At 50.9% G+C, this 19676-nt stretch overlaps 1 protein-coding gene across 1 annotated transcript; it reads right to left on the bottom strand.

The window, feature by feature from the left end:
• Positions 1–16501: 16501 nt before the first annotated feature.
• SIX6 (SIX homeobox 6) lies at positions 16502–18969 on the bottom strand. The gene is made up of 2 exons (XM_053980552.1): positions 18398–18969; positions 16502–17234 (listed from the first exon to the last, which is right to left on the bottom strand). The coding sequence occupies exons 1-2, from the start codon at positions 18967–18969 to the stop codon at positions 17066–17068; spliced, it is 741 nt and encodes a 246-aa protein (XP_053836527.1). The 3' UTR covers positions 16502–17065.
• Between the last annotated feature and the right edge of the window lie 707 nt (positions 18970–19676).

The following is a 19676-nucleotide window of genomic DNA, read 5'->3' as shown; positions in this document are numbered from 1 at the left end:
ATTCACCAGGCTGGAAGATGAGGTTTGCCAGCCCTTACCCCACAAATATCATCCCTGGGGAGTGCCCGAGCTCCTGCTAAGCTTTTTGGAGTCAGTTCTTCACCACTCTGGGTGAGCCCTGGCCGGGCTCGGCACTGAGAGGAGCCTCAGCAGGGTGGGATCGGACCTGAGTAAGAGCATTTGAGCAAACACAAGCCACAGCTCTGTGGTTTGCTGTCTTGGGACTGTTTTGGCAAGAGGCAGACTCCAGTGGGACTATTAAACCATCGGAGAGACTAGAAGCCAAACCAAAAAACGACAAGTGGGTGACCTTGTCCTTTGGGCAGGAACAGGAAAGGGGAATCAGCGGGGGCTGCATCCCACAGCGATCTGTCAGACACAGGGTAAGGCCAGCAGCAGGGCTCACACGGAATTACTGCAGGCTCCGAGGAGCTGCAGTGCAGCAGGCTGCAATTCAGGCAATATTTAACAAAATGCTGTCCACTCCTGCCATAATCAGTGAGTCCTCCTGTGGGAACCCAGGAGAAGCTGCCCTGTGGGTCGGTGTGCCGGCAGTGTGTTGGTTTGCTTTTTAAAATGTTTTTAAACTTGAAAAAGAAAAAAAAAAAAAAAAAAAAAAGACACTGACAATGATAATTAAGCAGTGAATAAAGGCACAGCTGCCGCTGTGGGAGCTGAGCAGTCGGTGGTGCCTGGAGGCTCCCGGCTCTCACACGGTGGAGCTGTTGCTCCAGGAGCTGCGGGTGATGCCTTGTGCGGGCTGACCTAGAACAGAGGCTGGACAGAGTTAAAGAATAAAGCAGGGATTTATTAGAAGGCCTCAATGAATCCACAAGAGCCCAGCCAGGGCTACATCCAAAATGAACCCAAAATGGTCACAAAACGGACAACCGGTCACGACGTCTCACTTTAGTAAGTTCTGCTCCATTTGCACATTGGAGTTAATTGTCCAATAACAACTTAAGGTTATGAAGTCCCATCCTTGTTTTTCTTTCTTCATTCCACCGTTCTTTACACTTTTGGGCCTGAAATTTGGGTCAGTTATCCTTGGTCCCAAGCTAGAAAAGGAATTTTTTTGTCCAGCTACTCTGTGAAGAGAGCTCACCATCCCCTAACATGAAGCTCAGAACTACAAACTAAAGCAGCACAGAATCTGAAAAAGATAAAAGCCAGAACCTGCGACATCTTTTCCCCCCTTTAGAGGCTTGAAAAGCCTTTACCTTGTCGAGTCTCTATTCTAAATATCTACTAATAATAGGCAGTGCCCTGCACCCTGCCCTGACCCCCACCCCAACAGCCAAGAGTTCACTTTCCTCTCAGAATGTCAGAGTTTGGCTGTGGGACATGACAGCAACCACAGGTACCCAAATTTGAGGATTTTTTTTTTTTTTTTGGAAAGGGGCTGAGTCAAAGGGAGAGGCTTTATGAGGCAGAGAGGGGTTGAAGTGGGAACTGGAGGTCAGATCTTACCCAGAACTTTGCCTCAGGTATACCTGGACCTGTTGGAGAGAGTCCAGAGAGGCCACAAAGATGCTCAGAGGGCTGGAACAGCTCTCCTGTGGGGACAGGCTGAGAGAACTGGGGATGTTCAGCCTGAAGAGGGGAAGGGGAGACCTTACTGGAGCCTTCTAATACCTAAAGTGGGCTTATAATAAAGTGGAAAAATGACTTCTTGCACAAGCAGGTAGTGACAGGAAAAGAGGAAGTAGGTTTAAATTAAAAGAGAATTAGAACTCAAAGATATTTAGATTAGATATTAGGAAAAAATTCTTCCCTTTGAGGGTGGTGAGGCACTGGCAAGGTTGCCCACGGCAGCTGTGGCTGCCCCATCCCTGGTAGTGTTCAAGGCCAGGCTGGATGGGGTTTAGAGGAACCTGATCTGGTGGAAGGTGTCCCTGATGGGGGGTTGGAATAAAATAGTTTTCAATATCCCTTTCAATCCAAATGACTACCATTCTATGATAATGGTAGGGAAAAAAAAAATACTACCTAGAGAAAAATAAAATTTAAAAAATCCCAACTGTTCTGGCTGCTCCTCCAACCCCCCTGATGGGCTCCCCTCCCTGAGCACAGGGACCCCCTGCTCCTGCTGCCTGTCCCTGCTGCCACCTCAGCTGGCCCAGGCCTGGAGCAGCCCAGGATGGGTATGGGGAGTGTTTGTGTGGCTGATCCGTGCAGTGATGCTTGGTGCCAGCTTGGGGAGCCCTGCCTTGGCACCGAGACAGCTCCAGAGCCTGACGCTGCACGTGGGGACACAGACACAGCTCTGCTCATCCTCCATCACGCACATCTCCCATCCTCATCCACACCTGCATGCTTTCCTGCAGCAGGGCTGTTCTGGACCCCTTTTCTCCCTGCTACCCTCATCAGATCTGAGGTCTCACTCCTTTCCAGCCACCGATTCGTGGCTGCAGGGAGTAGGCTGGGGATCAATGGTGCCTTTAAATAGCCTGACCCAAAGCCTCTCTAAGCAGCTGGCTCTGCCAGGCAGCAATAGAACTGCCTGGCTATAAGCTTTTCTATGCAAACATTTAATGTTAACATTACCAGATGAGCTCTTCCCTTCCTTTCCAAGCAGTGGAGGAAGACAGCACCTGTCCCATGAGGAAGACACTGCTGCCATCCACCTGCACAGCAGCTTTCATGGGAGAGGGTCATTACAGCCCTGACATCACAGTCCCACAGCCTGCACACCATGGGCCAGCACCGAGCCTGGGAGCACCCTGAAGTATCCCAGGCGTTTTTTGAGAGGCTGCTCTGGGAAGCCAATGGGGCAGAAGATTGTGCTTAAGTGCTTCCCTGGCTTGGGGCTTGTTTTTACTAATAATCATAGTTAATCTCTGCCTCATACAAGTCAGCCTGCACACACATCTTGTTTAAGCTTGATAAGATATGCTTTTGTTTACTGCAACCACCTCTGAGCCATCATTTTCTCACAAATGGCCTATGAATCATCAGTTATGTACTATTAATGTTGTATGGCAACGTTCAGTGACAGAGGAGCAACGGAAATCTGCTGGTCTTCAAAGGAAAACCTTGAATAACCCTGTGCAAATCCAAGTGTTTTCAGCCTGCTGCCAAGGCTATGAATATTGCAGATATTACATGTCTTTGTATGGTATTTGTTAAATAATTAAGATGGAGGAAGAGATTTTAGCCTAAATGGCTGCTTGAAGCTGCAGCATTAGAGACTTGCAAAATTATTGCTGGAGCCCATAAACACAGGTTTGCTTTTGGATCCAGTCTCTTAACATTTTGTATAGCTTAGGCAGCTGTTTCCCAAAGATCAAGTACAGGTTCCAGCTCATCCTACCTGGAGTTGTGAAGAGACAAAGGAAGGAAGAGATAATGAATGGACAATGGAGTCCTGTTGGGCCAAGAAAATCCAAATGTACTTGGGCATCATCCTCGATGAATTTGTACATTGTGCAGAGGGTGGTTATAGACTGGGGTTTTTGAAATATCCTCAGAATTCCCTGAGCTGGTATAGAGGAAAGTTAATTTTCATAGAATCACAGAATTGTTAAGGCTGGAAAAGACCCTTAAGACCATCAAGTCCAACTGATAACCCAGCACTGGCATGTTCATCAATAAATTATGTCCCAAAGTGCCACATCCACAATGCCTTTTGAACATGTCAGCGGTGGTGACTCCACCACTGCCTGTTCCAATGCCTGACCACCTTTTCAGTGAAGAAATTTTTTCTAATATTAAATCTTAACCTACCCTGCTGCAACTGGAGGCCATTCCCTCTTGTCCTGTCACTCATTACCTGAGAGAAGAACCCAACCCCCACCTGGCTGCACCCTCCTGTCAGGCAGTTGTGGAGAGTGAGAAGGTCCCTCCTGAGTCTCCTTTTCCCCAGGCTGAACAACCCCTTGACTTATCCCCTGGGTGAAGCTCCTTGCTCTCCTGTCCCATGCCTCTTGCTGTCTCTCTGGTCGATGCAGTCCCTTGGTGTCCCCAGTGAAAGTCACGCAGGAGCTGCTCAGCTCCACCAGAGCCCTGGAGAAGAGCTGCAGGATGGTGCCAGGCCAAGAGCAAGCCTGTGTGTAGCAAGTTTCCACAGAATCACAGAATAGTTTGGGCTGGAAGTGACATTTAAAGGCCATCCAGACATCCCTCTGCAGCCATCAGGGACACCTTCGACTACACCAGGTTGCTCAGAGACCTCTCCAACCTGGCCTTAAATGTTTCCAGGAATGGGGCATTCACCAAGTCTGGACAACCTGTGCCAGCGCCTCACCACCCTCATCAAAAACAATTCCTTCCTCATATGTACTCCCCATTAGTTTAAAATCATTACCTTTTGTCTTACTGCCTTTTAAAAAGTCTGTCTCCACCAGTATTTGATGTGTTAAATTCAGCAGCAGTTGAATCCTCGTCCTTTGGTGGGTTGCACAGCAAGATCTGGCTCATGGGATCAGCTGAAGCCATGGCTGGCTGGTAGGGCACCTTCACAGCTTCACATTGGGCTCTCAGGTGTGAGGGCTGCTGCCAACACCCAGGGGAATTTCACACATGCTCAGGAGCAGGCAGGAAAAATGAACTCTCTCTGGCAACTCCGTATGGTTTTGTCTTTCCCATCAGCCATCTCCTGGGAAATGGGTTCCATCCTTCCCCCTGCATGCTGTGAGACACGACATTATTCACCAGCAAAAGAGCAAAGCAACTTCCAGTAACCCCAAATCCTGGTGCAGGGCCAAAACCCAGCTCAGGCCAACCCCTGCTGGTGCTGTAGCCCCTCTAAGCAGGGGAGAAGCCCCCCAAGCACAGCAGCACTCCCAGCCCACTGCACTGCCCAGCCAGGCTTGGCTGTTTTTTCCTGCAGTCACCTTTGGGCCCTAGCAGTAATCTCGAAGCATCTGCTCCAAATCATCCAGGATTACAGGAATTAAAAAAAAACCCAATTAGAGACCCAGGGTCCTGCAAGCACAAATCCGTTTAGCCCTAATCCAGGCTGCTGCCCCTTCCCAAAAGGCAAAGGGATGGTCCTTGGGGGCTGGTTTTTGTGTGCCCCAGCACCACCTCCTCTCCTCAGCCTCAATTTACCCATTTTTGCCCCAGCAGTAGCACCAGGGGACCTGCTCATGTCGGTGGGGAAATTGAGCACTTCAGCTGCACAGATGTGGGGGGCAGTGCCAACCTCTTCCCCTGGGCACACCCAGAGGGGCTCCCAGAGGACTGTGGATGGAAAAGGGGGGGGGTGCAAACACATCTGAATGTGCCACAGTGCCTGTCAGGGTCTGGACACCAGGCAAGGGCTCCTCCACAGCTTGCTCACCATCATGTCCATTCCTCTGTGCCACCCAGGCCACCCTCAAGGCTCTGCCATGTTCTGCACTCAGCATGGACTGGGACACCTGCACTCCCATGCTCACCTTGCTGGCAATTCAATGTGAAAATGCTCTTCTGAGATAAGAGACAGAAATTGGAGTCTTTCAGTAGAGTGAGGGTAGAGACTGAAAATCCATTAGGAAAATGTCTCCTTTCCTTTGAAACCCTCTATTTCTTTCAGTGCTATTGGGGTGTTCTCCAGCTGGTTCAACCTTTCACCTGCAGCCCTAAACATCTAGAGATAAAAATGCATTATCCATGGAGTGTCCCAGTATGCCCATAAACTCTGTGAATAACACATTTTAATCAACATTGGGTTCCTCTCATGTCTGGTGGCCTTTACATCTGCCTGTAAATTTTACAGATCCAGAAGACATCCATAAGAAAACCAGCCAATGCTTTCATTGTTAATAATTGAATGGGAAAAATCTCTGAATTAATATTCAAGAACTCAGGGGGGTTACATGCTTCTAAGAGATAGGTGACTGTTACAGCAGGAGACAAACAATGCCTTTTTATTTTGCTGGCTTTTTTTCTTACACACGATGCAAGAAAAGGTACTCACAGCAGAGGTTCCAGACAGGTGCTGCTGTGACAATTAGCACCACATTTCGGTGTGCTGACACATGAGATGCTCTAGGTGGTAAAAGCTTTCAAAATGCAAGGGGACATTCATGGGTGGGAAATCCTTTTCTGTCTCAAGAAGTCCCTCCCTGTGGGGATCCTCCCAGGACCTTGGTGTTCTACTCTTTTCTGGCACCTCCTCCTGCTGCCAGGCCATGCTCACCTCTGGGCTTGGTGTGACAAGGGCAGGTGGGGGCAGTGGAAGAGGTGTGTCCTGTTAGCAGAGGGATCCACGTTGGTGCCAGGTCTTTCCGTGAGCCTCAGCGGGGATTAGCTAAGCTCCAGGGAGATGTGGGGAGAGGGCCTGTCCAAGGGTGATGGGAGAGGGCTGGAAAAGAGGAGGAACAGAAAGGAGGGGAGCACAGGGGTTGAAAAGATGCCGAAGCAAAGAGCACACGGACAAGGGAGGGGTTGTGATGAGCAAACAGACGCTGCAGGGCAGAGGAGCCACCATGAGAGCATCCAAGTGCTTCCTCCAAGTGCTTCAGACTCGCCCCAAATCCTGTTGGTTTTGGGGTCTGGCACCTCCAATGCCTCAGTGCTGCAGGGATCCCAGTGCCCTGGGTGGGTGGCACTCTGAGGGTGTGAGGGTGTGGGTTGGGGCTGTGGCAGGGCCACAGCTGTCCCATGAGCGTGGGCAATTCCATGATGTCTGTGTGCTTTGTCCATGACTGACCCACCGTGTCAGCAAAGCCCTCAGCTCACAGACTTCTGCATTTGCTGACTTTTACTAAAAGCTTGGTTAATTTGGTGTATCCCTGACTTAAAGGTCCATCAGCTTCCTTGGAACCTGGAGCTTTCATCCTAGGTTGCTAGGAGATGCCAGCTGGATATGATCAGTCCTGACTTGTTAAGAACAGCACCCATTGAAGGACTCTTCTTGAGAAGAAAAAATTGCAAGATTAAAAAATATAGGTTGCTCATTTTTCAAAGACCGGTTTCTGAAACTTCTCTGAGGCAGAAATGAGAGACAGGAATAACCACACAATACCCAGAGCTGTGTACTTCTTCCATCCCTCACAAAGATGAAAAGGCTGGCAGTTGAAAATGATCCTGGACTTCTGCAAAATGGCTAATTTTAATTTGACTGGGGCAGTGGATGACCCATCCCTGGCAGTGTTCTGGGTTGGACAGGGTTTGGAGCAACCTGGGATAGTAGAAGGTGTCCCTGCCCATGGCAGCAGGTTGGAACTGGATGGTCTTTAAGTCCCTTCCAAACCAAACCATTCTATGATTCTATGATTTTATCCACTTTTGTACCCATCACAAGAGTTTCCTTCTTTCTCCAGAAGGGAACCATCTGTAGTCCATCTCCCCAAGGTCCAAAGCAGTGACAGCTACTCTCTGGATGTCCTTGATGCCTGGCAGCACAGCCTTTTCTGGAGATATGATGCAAAATTGCAAGGGTGGAAAAAGACTTTTCTTAGGTTCTGTTGTGCAGCTTGTTACAAAGTTTTCAATGTCCAGGGAATTAAAGCCCTGAGAGCTGTATTCTCATGCTGTTGTAGAAGGATTTGATCTAATGGCCATGGAAGTCAACAAGAACCTGTCTTCTGGTCTTAAGATGTGTTTGTTTCTGGCTTGAATTGACAGTGAGATGCAACGTAGATCTAAGCAATTAACACTGAAGGAAGTATTGTTTATTTAGTTATGCAACAAATAATGAATATCATTCTATTAAAGAAATGAAAGCAATTCATTAATTATGCCTACTTTGCAATGTAATGAAGGAATCATTCTGCTCCATCACTCTTGGTGTCTTCTGATGCTTTGCTTGTGCTGCTGGGCATTTCATGTCTTCTCTGAGCCTTGCCCTCATGGCTTAAATAAATATTCTATAAGTGAAAACAAGATCACCAATGCCAGTGTAAGCAGCTGGGCCAAGGCCCTGGGCCAAGGCACTGTGCTCTCAGTGTGTGTATTTGGAAGGTGAAACTCAGAAACCTCACAATGACTGGGTTAGCTCTGTGACACAAACAAACCTGAACAGACAAAATGTATCCCTACAACCCCACGGGTGTAGTGACACATAGAGGTGACACCAGAACAGCCAGCTGTAATGCCTGGAGGGCTGGGAGGGCCTTGGCAAGGTGACTTATTTGTAACAAAGCACGGGAAATTGTTAGAAGCAATGAAGATAAAGCTATCAAATGAAAATCATGCTGCAGCACCGCTAAGAACAGCCTTTCTTCTGCCCCCCTGTCCCACACAATGTGGGTATGACCCTGCAGCCCCTCGATGCTCCCTGGCACCACAAACACTCCACTGGCTGCAGCAGGACTGCAGGGAGGCTGGGGACTACTGATCATGAAGGTGACTGTGCAGGATCAGGGCAGCACACGGTGACAGATCAGTCCTGCTTCTGCAGTGCAGGAGAGCAGGAAAAAAAAAAAGGCATTTTTTTGAAATAGTTGAAGCAGCGAGGATTTACTGAACCAGTGTTACACTGTCCATGCAGCTTGCTCAGTGTGCTGTTGCTAGCAATTCAGATATTGTCCAAGCTGTCCTGCTCATCAGTGCATGAACTCTGAAAACACTTAGCCACTACCAGCTCTGTGCATTATTTCAGCTGGAAGAACCGTGGTAGGTAAAGCAGCAATGATGGATCTAAACGATAATAAAGTCTCCCTGTTAAAAATTTAAAGTGCTATACAACTATTTTTAGTGACCTCTCCAGCTGAGATAATGCAGAAAGCTAACTAGATGTGAACATCCATCTTAGGAGAATTGATTCCTGCTGTTTGCAAACCAAGGTGAACTGTAGAAGGTTAATGTTCATGCTCCAATACAAGAGGTATCAGCTGTCTGAAAAGTTGTGTACTATACATGTAAAGTAATAACCTATTCAATGCCTAATGTGGATGCAGTGGTTTTATTCTTCCTCTAGCATGTTTATTTCCATAATGGACATTTAGTTCAGACTGAACACTAAGAGCTCCCTCCAGCAGATCCTCCTCCCTCTGTGTGTGAAGATGTGTGTGATGGGTGTGGGCATGAGGGAGGGAGGAGAATCTGGTTTTGATTCAGGGAAGTGAACATGAAAGCATTCGAGCATGGCCCAAACCTAAGTTCTTGGGTCAGCATTTTCAAATTCAGGCTTTTAAAATGAGGCAACTGCATTTTGTGGCTTCCTAAATAAAAGAGCTGAGCACCAGCAGCTCTCTCTCTGCAAGGAGATGGAGAGCACTGGGTGCCGCTGCAAAAATGCAGCACATATTTCAAAAATGCAGCACATACTGCAAAATGCAGCAAATATTCCAGGGCTGCTACAGCAAAATCTTTGCTTCTCAGAGCTCATTTATCTCAGAAGGGCTCCACATCCAGCAATGCAGCCTGCTGCCCTGCCCCTCCAAACCCTCAGATGGCAATTAGCAACATCAATAAGTAATAGAACAAATACTTTGTCTCTGAAAAAACAAGCTGCAGGCAGAGCAGCTCATTCGCTTTATTCTGAGGCTGCGCTAAAAAACTTCATTTTTAATATTTCATCTGCTTAAAGCCCCAGTCTTACAAACACTTAATTTTGAGATGAGACGCTTGAAAGCCAATGTGTGATGAAGGAAGGATGAAAGGCAAGACCTGATGCTTGTAAACAACAATATCCATCAAGTCTGGTGTGCACCAAGGATGCCTCTGTGGGGAAGATTTTTAGCAGAATTCCTGTGGCTCACCTCTTTAGCAAAGAGACAGTGATTTTCCATCAGAGCCAAAGCCTAAAGAAAATGGCAGAAAACAGCTAAAATACTGTAATAGAAATGTTTATTAGATTAACTGGTAATAAATTGAAATATTACTGGAGAAAATATATTTTAAAAAGTTGAAAAACAATGAGATCCACCTAGAAGCCATGAGCTTTGTGCTCTTAAGAGGCAATGTGGCTCTAGTGCTGCTTCAAGAACCATTTCTTGCAGAGGACATCCCACCACTGGAGCCCTGAAGTCCCTCTGACCCATGAGTGACCTGCCACATGAGTCTGCCAGGAAACACTCCAGCAGTTTAAGCTTAACAACCAAATAGGTTTGCATCACTCCTTCAGCACTTGGGGCTCTCAGGGGATAAAAAGGATCACCGACTGAGTGGGAACAATACTCACAGAAATCAACGCTGGCCTCAGGAGTCTCCTCTCACTCTGCGGTCAATAGGCAGAGACGAGCCTTGGCAGACAGTGAACTTGATTAGAGAGATGATCTTGGTTAAAACTGCCTAGATCTCCTTGCTGCTAAGGACAGAGGGGGAGGAGGGTGGGCCCGGCCCTCCAGGCAACAGAGCCTGATAGACAGGGCTGGATTACCGCGTAACCAGAGCGGGATTAGGTGCCCTGAGTCACCCACCTGAGCACTGCTCTCTCCCACTGACCACACGGCAGCCTGGAGATCTACCCACTCCATGGCAGTTTTGGGGACATCTGTCCCCAGGGTGACTCCAGGGACTGGCTGCTGACCTGCACTAGTGGAAGGTGTTGGTAGGGAAAGTGGTTGCAAGCTAAGGTAATTTTGAAGAACAACCCATAAAGTCTTCAAATTGACTTAAGAAATGATCTGGCCTGAAGAGCAGTTTCTAGCATAAATGTCCTGATAGAGATGTTTATGAGGAGGCTTTTTTTCCCAGCCTGCAGACACAGTGATTTGCTCCCTGAGGAATGGTTGTGTGCTCTTGTGCTTCTTTGAGGTGCCTGAAGGACACTGGGGCTGTGTGTCCCTGTGTGTGGCTGGTTCACTGTACACTTAATGGGGAATTACCCTCCCATACAGGGTTCCAAAGAAGAGCTCTCATTCTGTCCTCAGTTACCTTGGTATTACAACCACATGTTACAAAAGCATTTCAAGGATTGCTTCTGAAGAAGCACATGCATTTCAGTCAGTGACATTGGGAGGAAAGGGATGGCTTTGTCCTGAATGGAGCCTCTAATGGCATTGAAAGAAGATTCAGACCAGCAAAAGGCTGGTCTGAAAAAAAAGATTAAAAAAAAAGATGAAAAAAACCTGACTCCTGCTCTGCTGTTGTAGAGCTCTTGTTGAAATCAGTAGATCTTGAAAAAGAGAAGGTAGTGCTGGGTTAAAACTTTCTGCTTGTCCTAGAGAAGCCCCAAGTAGTGTGCCATTGAGGTTACTATGGAGTTATTGAATAAAGGCTGAGAAGCTTGTTCTGCTGATCAATACCTGTGTGTGCATTCAGATCTCAGCAGTAGCTGTTTGTCTCTTAGAGGCTCCACTCTGAAACCTTTATCCAGCTTTTGTGGAGTTTTCAAAGGGGTTGAACTTCTGAGACCAGTGCAAATAAGATGTGGGTGCTCAGGACAAATAGATGCTTCCATTCTGCTCCTACCTCTAGATTATTATAACCTCTCTTCTCACACCTTTGCTTTATGTTAGACTGCTTTAAAATAAGGAGAAAAAAAAGGAGGTATCAAGAGGAACAGCTTTAAATGGAAATAAAGAGATGTGTCTAAATCCTTTAGGCTGTTTGGGATGTCTCAAGTGATTTAGTCTGGCTGTATCTGTACATTAAAGCATATGAGGGCACTGAGGTTCATCACTTATCCTATTAAAACGTTAGAAGAGTCCCTGGCTCGGGTTTGCCTCAGACCAGGCAGAGCTGTCTCACACGATCCCTAGGGAAGAGCTCAACAGCCAGCATGGCATGCAGAGTCTTTCCCATGGACACAGCCACCTTTTTGGGAGGGTGAGGGGGCTGAAAATCACGGAGCAGTGACCCCACCAGCAGGCAGCAGCATCAGGACAAGTTATTTAATAGTACAGACATGGCAGAGTGCCTTCCTGCTCCGTGGCAAGTCTATACTGTGACAACAAAGAGATAAAACCCTGCCAGGTGTTTTCCAGTCAGGAGTGGGTGCCGGATGAAGGTGTGATAAGGAAAAAAGAGACCACCCCATAAGTCTGGTCTCCATATGGACACCCTCGTCATAAGGCTGTCCTGACTGCCTGAAAATGAGCTGCAAATCCAGATTTTGGGGATAGAGAGCTGCAAGTCCTGTCTGACACCATTTATTTGGCTGCCCGTTGGGGAGGAAGTCCTGGAGCTCCCACCAAGCCCCTCCTCGGGCATTGCTGGAAAGGAGATGCTTTTCCCTCAGCAGTAAGTGGGGAGGGTGAGGATCCCATCCCGCCCATGCTGGGTGTGAGGGTCACCCACAGAAGTGGGTTTAGCTCAGCACTGTCAGACAATCCTAAGATAAAAGACAAGTCCTCTGGGTTTTACTCCATACACTAAGAGAAGAGCCTGTACAGGGAGAGCAATGGGTGACTGGCACAACTTTTAGGATTTCTGGGACAGAAATAGTGGAAACAGTGGTGAGGGCTGATGCTCTGGGCTGACTCCAGTGGGATGGAATGGCACCAGCTCTGCTAAGTGTAAGGAGAAAATTAACAAAGTGTGGAGGATGATGGGGCAACAGCGCCTCTCTCCCACCTCTGGGACGAGGCAGAGATGACAACTATGTGAACCCACTTTACTTTTACATGGTTTGAAGCTGGAAATTTCCTTCCAAAGTGTATTTCTTGAGGGGGAAAGTGTGTGCCAGAGAGGCCTATGTGACAGATCAGAAGGCAGTGGGGTTAAAATGAGCTTTCTGGGGAATTTCTGCAATTTGGGGGAGTTTAGATTGGATGCAGCTAGTGATGAAAGAAGGGAAGCCTTTTCCTGGCCTTTGGCTGGGGGTCTTGCAGCCAGTCCTGACAGAAGGGAATCTACATCCACAGGTTTTTTCTGTCACCCTGGTGCCAAGAATAAATGCTGATAGAGTGCAAAGTGCTGTAAGCCTCGGAGGATCTAAGATGAAATGTTTCTTCCCTGGATCCTCAGCTCGGTCTCACCCTCTGGGCCCCCCTCGTGGGGGCACACCAAGGTCAGTCCAGGGTTCAGGATCCTTTGGGGTGCTGGGGCTGGAGGACAGCCTTGGGAAAGGGACAAGGGAAAGGACAGGTCAAAGTTTGGCAGCTCCTGCACTCCACAGTGCCCTTTCCCTTTGGCCTCTGATGCCTCCATCTCCTCTCCAGCAAGCACATGTGGATCTTCTCCTGGAGAGGAAAGAAATAACAGAAACATGGAAGAGCCGGTGCCTGGCACTGCTGGAGGCGGGGCAGACACGGCTGGAGTATTACGCTCTCTCTCACGGTATTACCCCCGCAGCGGCCAGGGGTAACTGGATCTGCGAGAGTCTGATCCTCCCAAGCCCTTAATTGGATGCGGGAAACGTCCAAAATGCGGCTCACTCTCCTGCCTGCTACAGCTATGGCACACACACACGCTCTTCTTGTGACACAAGGGTGTTTCCCCCTGAACCCAGCCCCCTCCTACATCTCCCAGCACCCAGCTCCAGGCCAGCAAGCCAGAGCTGACCCTTTGTACAGGAGCCCTCCCAGACAAGAGAAGTGCTGCTGGTGGTGCAATATTCAATAGATTTCCAGACACCTCCTTTTTCTGTTCTGCAAAGAAAACCTCTTGGTTAGACAAGGGGCAAAAGGCAGTGGCAGAGCAAATAGGGAACAGTCCCTTTTGTGGGACAGGGCTGTGGGATGGGATGAATGCTCTGCAAGGCTTGTGCAGACTGGAGTGTGAGGATGGGCGTGCAGGGAGCCCCGCATGGGCCAGGCAGCAGCTGGGGCAGTACCCCCGGCCTGGAGGGGCTGGTGTGACATTTCCAAGGCTCTTGCATCCCCCAGCCCTCCCTCCACCCCAGTTTGCACTGCAAGCAGCAGCAGCAGTCCTCCTCTGCAGTGTGGGACTGGGACAATGCTCCCTGGATAAGTGGGCCTTCTGTGCCCCAGCTGCACCAGAGCCAGGCTCTCTCCCCAACTTGCAAACCTTTTTTTTTCCGTTTTTTTTTTTTTTTTCAAGGGTTTTTTTTTTCCTGATTTTGTTTCTTTTTCTTTTTTCTTTCTTTTTTTTTTTTTTTTTTTTTTTCCTCTTACAAAATCAATTTACAGACAGCTCACTCATTTTTCCCCCTTGCAAACTTATTAGGTATTCAGTCCCGGCTAGCACTCGTAAGCATCCTTTGTCCCAGGGAGGGCTGGAGACCCCTTCATTAGCAGTGATTACCTCTGAGCAGTTTGACAGCCTCCCAGCCCGCTTACAAGACTTTCCCATTCAGCCCTGCCCGGGGCTGCCCCGCTTCTCAAAAGAAACGGAAACATTCAAACATTTCTCCCCCCTTCCCAGCTGAAGAGAGGAAAAGCTGTTTCTCTTTTCCGCCTTCCCCATTCACTTCACTTTTGATACAATATTTTCCTTCTTTGTTAAACCGGAGAGAGAGGGGTCAAGGCAGACTTTTTAGTGACCCTTTTCGGAGCCTTTTGTTTAATGTAAATACAAGCTCCTTCACTCTTACCCGTTTATAATTATTATTATTATTTTTAAAACAACCAGAGGCTCGGGAGGGCGACGGCTTGGGTTGATCTTTAGGAGGAAAAAATTCCTGAAAAACCTGAAGGAAGGACATTTAGTTTCAATAAGGGGAGGGAAGGGGCAGTTGGGAAAAAAACCCCAACAAACAGGGGATATGGGGTGGAGAAACCGAGATTTTTTATTTTGGGTCTTACTGGTCGAACTAAAGGCGCGGCGCAGCCCCACGGCCCCGGCCCCCGCAGAGCTCCGGCGGGGAAGAAGCGGAGCTGGGAGACGCTCGGTTCTCCCACAAGGCCGGGCAGCGGGGCTGCTCTTCCCACGGGGGCTCCGTGCTCCTTTCCCCGCCCCGGCCACTCTTTCCGAAGGGGGTGGTTTGCGTTCTTGCCGCCAGCACCCGCGGGAAGGTCCCTCCATTGCCCACTCGGGAGATCCTGCAACCTTCACGACACTCAAACCCTCTGTCGAAAGAGACAATATCATCCCCGCTGCCTATTGAACAAATTCCAGGTGTTTTTTTCGTTGGAAAGAAATCCCGCGTTACCAGACGCTGAGCGCATGTGCTTTCTGCTCTCTTTATATTTTAATTCCCCACAATAAGCGCTGCTGCTCTGCCTGCAGAAGCCGGTGGAGAAATTTAATCCAATTCACCGATTTCCCGGGGAAGAAAAGAAATAAAGAAAGAACAGGATGTTTTTCAGCAGATTCCGTTTTGAGGGTGAACACCGCTTTTGCTCCCAAAACAACCTCGTGGGTGGGAAGCGTTGCCCATAAGGTAAAACCCCAAGGTAAAACCCCAACCTCGTTTGATGCTTAAACAGCACAGCCTGGCTCTTCTTGCACGGCTTAAATCCAGTGGGGTTCAGGAGGCAAAAAATCTCAGGGTTTGGGGTGCAAAGTGCTCTCCGGACCCTCCCGTAGGTGGGTACCCCAAAGGCAGGTGGAGACCCCTACTCTGCTCCCGCTCCCCGCCCTGCGATCCGACCCTTCCGCACTCCTAAAATGTAGATTATTTACCTATTACACTCCTCCAGGGAAAGGGCTGCCTGTAAATTAACTTGAAAAAACAGTTTAAAAATTCCTGCTACCCGCCCCATCCCTGGAACAGTCTGTAGGGAAAACCAAGGCACATGCATTTGGGGACGGAACGCAGATTTAGGCATGGGGGGTGTAAACACCTTGAATCCAGGTTTTAAATTCAAACTTAGACAGAGGGGCAGAAGTCACCGCCTAGACGGGAATATACCTCCCGATAAAAGGCATCATGACTGAATTAAATATATTGAATATCACGGAGCCGAAATGCCCCTGCTCCTTGCAGGCAGCCGGAGCCGAGCGGGAGCCGGGGCATCTCCCGCTGCCAGCGCTGCCCGGCTTCGCCCAGTGCCAGGCTTCGGCTGCTAAATAAAACGAGCCAAGCAATCAGCTTACCGGGGAGGCATCTCTCTGAGGACAGGGAAGTAAACGCGATGAGACCGAGAAGACAAAAAAAGCACAGCTCAGGCGATTTAAAGATCAATGTCAAATTGTATAATATAAAATCCTTCTGCTGGGGAAAAAAGCTTAGCACGCTCCTTGGACCTGGCGTTTGGTCTCCTCCAGCAAAACCTCCGCAAAACAAAGCGAGGGAGGCGGATGGTGGGGACAGCCACAGGCACATCGCAGAAGTCGCGATTTGGGGTAATTTAGCCCCCGTTATGGCCTTTCACTGGCATGGAGAACTGTTAATTCCCCATCTTCTCCTCGCCTTTGCCAGGTGAGGGAAGAAGCTTAGTTTCCTCGACGAGGCTGTGCCCCAACCTTTGCTCTCCATAATATAATTTTTTTCCTTTTCTTCCCTTCGTTCCTCTCAGAAAATTCGCCTCCGATAATCCCCAGAGCTTCAGCCCTTGGGAGAGAAGAAGCTGCGGCGATGCCACCTCCTTCCCATCCCCAGCCAGCCCCGTTCCCGCTCCTCTCGCCTCATCCCGGCTCCTCCCAGCTCCCTGCCTGGCAAAGACCTCACCCCCGGTCCCGGGGACCGGCTAGTTCGGTTCCTGCCGAGCTGCTGCTGAAATACCCGTGGCCTCGGAGATCTGCTCTGCATAAACTGGCGGGCTTGAAACCGACATCGTCATTTCAAAGCAGATGCGAGGGTCTTTCACCAAATATTTTATTATGGTTTTAGGCTGCTTCATACAGTTTCGTCCTGCACATGCTCTACAAGTCACCTGTGCACATAGAGAACAAGCCAAAAATAATAATAATTAATAATAATAATAGAAAAAAATCTACCATAGCAATCCCTTAAATAAGTAAATAAACATTATATATATATATATAAAAAAACCCCTTTAAAGTAAAGCGGAACCCAACCAAAAGAACAGCGTCTTTTCAACATGAGACAACCCCGCGGGATAAGGGCAGGGGCTCAGACGTTTTGCAACTTGGCATTAGGTTTCTTGATGATTTTTTTTTTTCATTTTTTTTTTTTTAACTTTTTCTGGGCTTTCTTTAATTATTTCTTTTTAGGCATCAGTTCCGCATATCCTTCGAAATAAAGGCGACAACGATTTTAATTACGTTTTTTAATGCAGTCTGTTGCGGGGCTGGGAGGGAGGCGCGGGCGGGCGGCCGGGGAGCGCCCCGTACCCCGCGTTCGGCGCCCGCGCCGGGCACCGCCAGCCCCGCTGCTCCGGCCGTGTCGGAGGCACCGGCGAGCCGGGCCTCCCGCTCGCCCCGGTTTGCCATGGCGGTGGTGTCAGATGTCACATTCACTGTCGCTGGATGTGATGGAGATGGCGGAGGTGGCCGCTTTGCTGGAGAGGCTGGCTGCGGGGCTGGAGGCGGCCCCCACCGCCTCCCCGCCGCTCTCCTCCTCCGCTTGCAGCGAGCGCACCGAGCCCTGCGTTAGGACCTGCTGCTGTAGCCTGCAAGGAACCGGCACACACAGCATCACCGCCCGCCCTCCGCACCCACCGACAGCCCCGGTGTCCCCCCAGGGGCTCCCCCGACCGGCACCCCCACGCCCCTGCCCCTGGCCTCCGGCTCTCACCACTTATACCAGCGGTACGGGAGAGGAGAAGCTGGGTGGGCACCCGGTTCCTCAGCTCTGTCTGAGAAACCGGGTGCCCACCCCAAGGTCAGCCCCGCTCCTCGGCTGGCACACCCAGGGGAAAGTTGTCCCACTCCTCCTCAGCCTGCCCCCTAACCGGGCCTCATCTCAGGGGTCAGTAATGCCCTGCAGCAGCTCCCGGGCGGCGTTTCCTGTCCAGTAGGCCTTACATCTTCCCTTAGCCGATAGAAAAGGGCTCCGGGTGACAGTACCCACGTCCCCGACATGCGACAGCCCGGCTGAGGGGTGACAAGAGGAGTTTTCCCCACTCCGGGATCCTGGGGACGAGATAAAGGGGGAACTCTGCTCCCCCCCCTGCTTGCTGGGGCGTCTGCTTGTGTCACTAGTGTTGGGATAACACTGCTCATTTAGAGCCGTGATTTTGTTCCACAACATATATATTTTTAAATTATATATATATATTTTCACGTTGTATTTCTATTATATATTTATATATATATATAATAGAAACAAGAACAATATCCCAAGGAACGTTCCCGGATGGCTCCGGTGGAGGAGCAGGGCACGGCGGCTGTGGCAGGGCCCACAGAGGGCATGGCTGGCTCTTCTCAGGATGGACATATTTCAAACCAGTATTTATATGTCCGGGCAAAACTTTGAAGGAGGTTTGTCTCCGCTCAGCCCCTGAACATGGCCCTTGTGCCGCCAGCTCCAGCCGGTGGTTCCAGGCGGCCCTTCTCCTGCTCCCCCTGTCCCGCTGCCCCACAGGGCAGCCAAGAGGGAGCCCAGGGCGGGGATCCTCCCCTATTAAATCTAAGTAATTAAAAAGCCTTAGTGTTTTCCCGCTGCTCCTGCTTTATCTCGCTGCATTTCCCGGGGAGAAATTTCCCGGGAACGTTTCTCCCATCCTCTGCCGGCAGTCTCGCACCGCCTCCCCGCAGCCTCCGGCCTCGGCGGGCGGGGGCGAAGCCTCGCTAAGGGGGAACCTGTGTCCCGACGGGACGGGCAGCACCTTACCTGTTCTTAGCGGCTGCTGCCCTGTCCCTTTGCCTTCGGTTTTTGAACCAGTTGCCCACTTGCGTGGGGGTAAGTCCCGTGGCCTGAGCCAGTTCCCGCTTTTTGCTGGGGTTGGGGTAAGGGTCCTGCAGGTACCACTCCCGCAGCAAATGCCTCGTCCGCTCCTTGAAGCAATGTGTCTTCTGCTCGCCGTCCCAGATGGTGCGCGGCAGCGGGAACTTCTTCCTCACCCGGTACTTGTCCACCGGCCCCAGGGGTCGGCCCCGCAGCTTCTCCGCCTCCTGGTAGTGCGCTTCCAGCCAGAGGGCTTGCAGTTTGGCGTGGGACTCCTTGGTGAACTTGTGGTTCTCCAGGATGTGGTAGAGCTCCCGGTAGTTCCCCGTGTGGAAGGCCACGATGGCCCGGGCTCTCAGCACCGACTCGTTCTTGTTGAGCGCCTCGCAGGCCGCGGGGGCCACGGGCAGGGACCAGAGGAAGCGCCCCAGGCGCTCGATGTCCCCGCTCTCCTCCAGGGTCTCGCATACCCCGGCCACCTGCTGCGGGCTGAAATTGAGGATGGGCAGCTGGAACATGGAGGCGGCGCCGGGCTCCGCTCCGCGCTCCGCGCACCCCCGGCGATGCCCGCCGCCACCGCGCACAGCCCCGCGGCGGGGAAGGGGCAGCGGCCCCGGGCCGCCCCTCGCTCCGCTGCTGCCTCCGCCGGTGCCGGCGGAGCTGCCGCGGGAGGGACGGCGGAGGGCGGAGAGGCGATGGGGACCGCTCGGCAGCTCCGGCGACTGGGGGCGGTGGGCAGGGGCGAGGCGGAGGAGGATGGAGCGGGGAGGGAGGGCGGGCAGGGGGGGAGGGAGGGAGGGAAGGGAAAAAAAAAAAAAAAAAAAAAAGGAGGAAAAAAGAAGAAGAAAAAAAGGAAACCAGAAAAGGCACAAGCGCAGCTCGCCGCCGCCGCCGCGCTGCTGCGGGAGCGGCTGATTTGCTGCGGGCTCGGCAGATTGGCTCCCGGGTTTCCATGGCGGGGCTGCCACTCACTGTCAGCCGCTGCCAATCACGGCGGAAGGCCCCGCACCGCCCCGCTCCCCGCCCCGCTCCCCGCCCCGCTCCCCGCGGCGCCGCGGCCGCTCCCCGGGGACCGCGACCCCGCCGCCCTGCCCCGCCGACCCGGGCAGGGCAGAGCCGCCCGGCCGCCCTGGGGAAGGCAGGCTGAGGGGAGGAAGGGCGCTCCCGTTTCAGAGTGCTGGCAGCAGGTTGGAGGGAGCGATAGGACGGCCGGGACCCCCACGTC

This window comes from Vidua macroura, chromosome 6 (assembly GCF_024509145.1).
Source record: "Vidua macroura isolate BioBank_ID:100142 chromosome 6, ASM2450914v1, whole genome shotgun sequence".
Classification (NCBI taxonomy): Eukaryota; Metazoa; Chordata; class Aves; order Passeriformes; family Viduidae; genus Vidua; species Vidua macroura.
The sequence above is the reverse complement of the archived record's forward strand: the minus strand, read 5'-3'. Positions and strand labels throughout refer to the sequence as shown.

What these genes read in the sequence shown, in the direction of transcription:
- SIX6 (XM_053980552.1), bottom strand. Translation starts at nt 18,969, where the DNA reads ATGTTCCAGCTGCCCATCCTCAATTTCAGCCCGCAGCAGGTGGCCGGG. An exon ending in GCAGCAGCCGCTAAGAACAG is followed by an intron (nt 17,235 to 18,397) that starts GTAAGGTGCTGC and finishes GGTTCCTTGCAG; the next exon opens with GCTACAGCAGCAGGTCCTAA.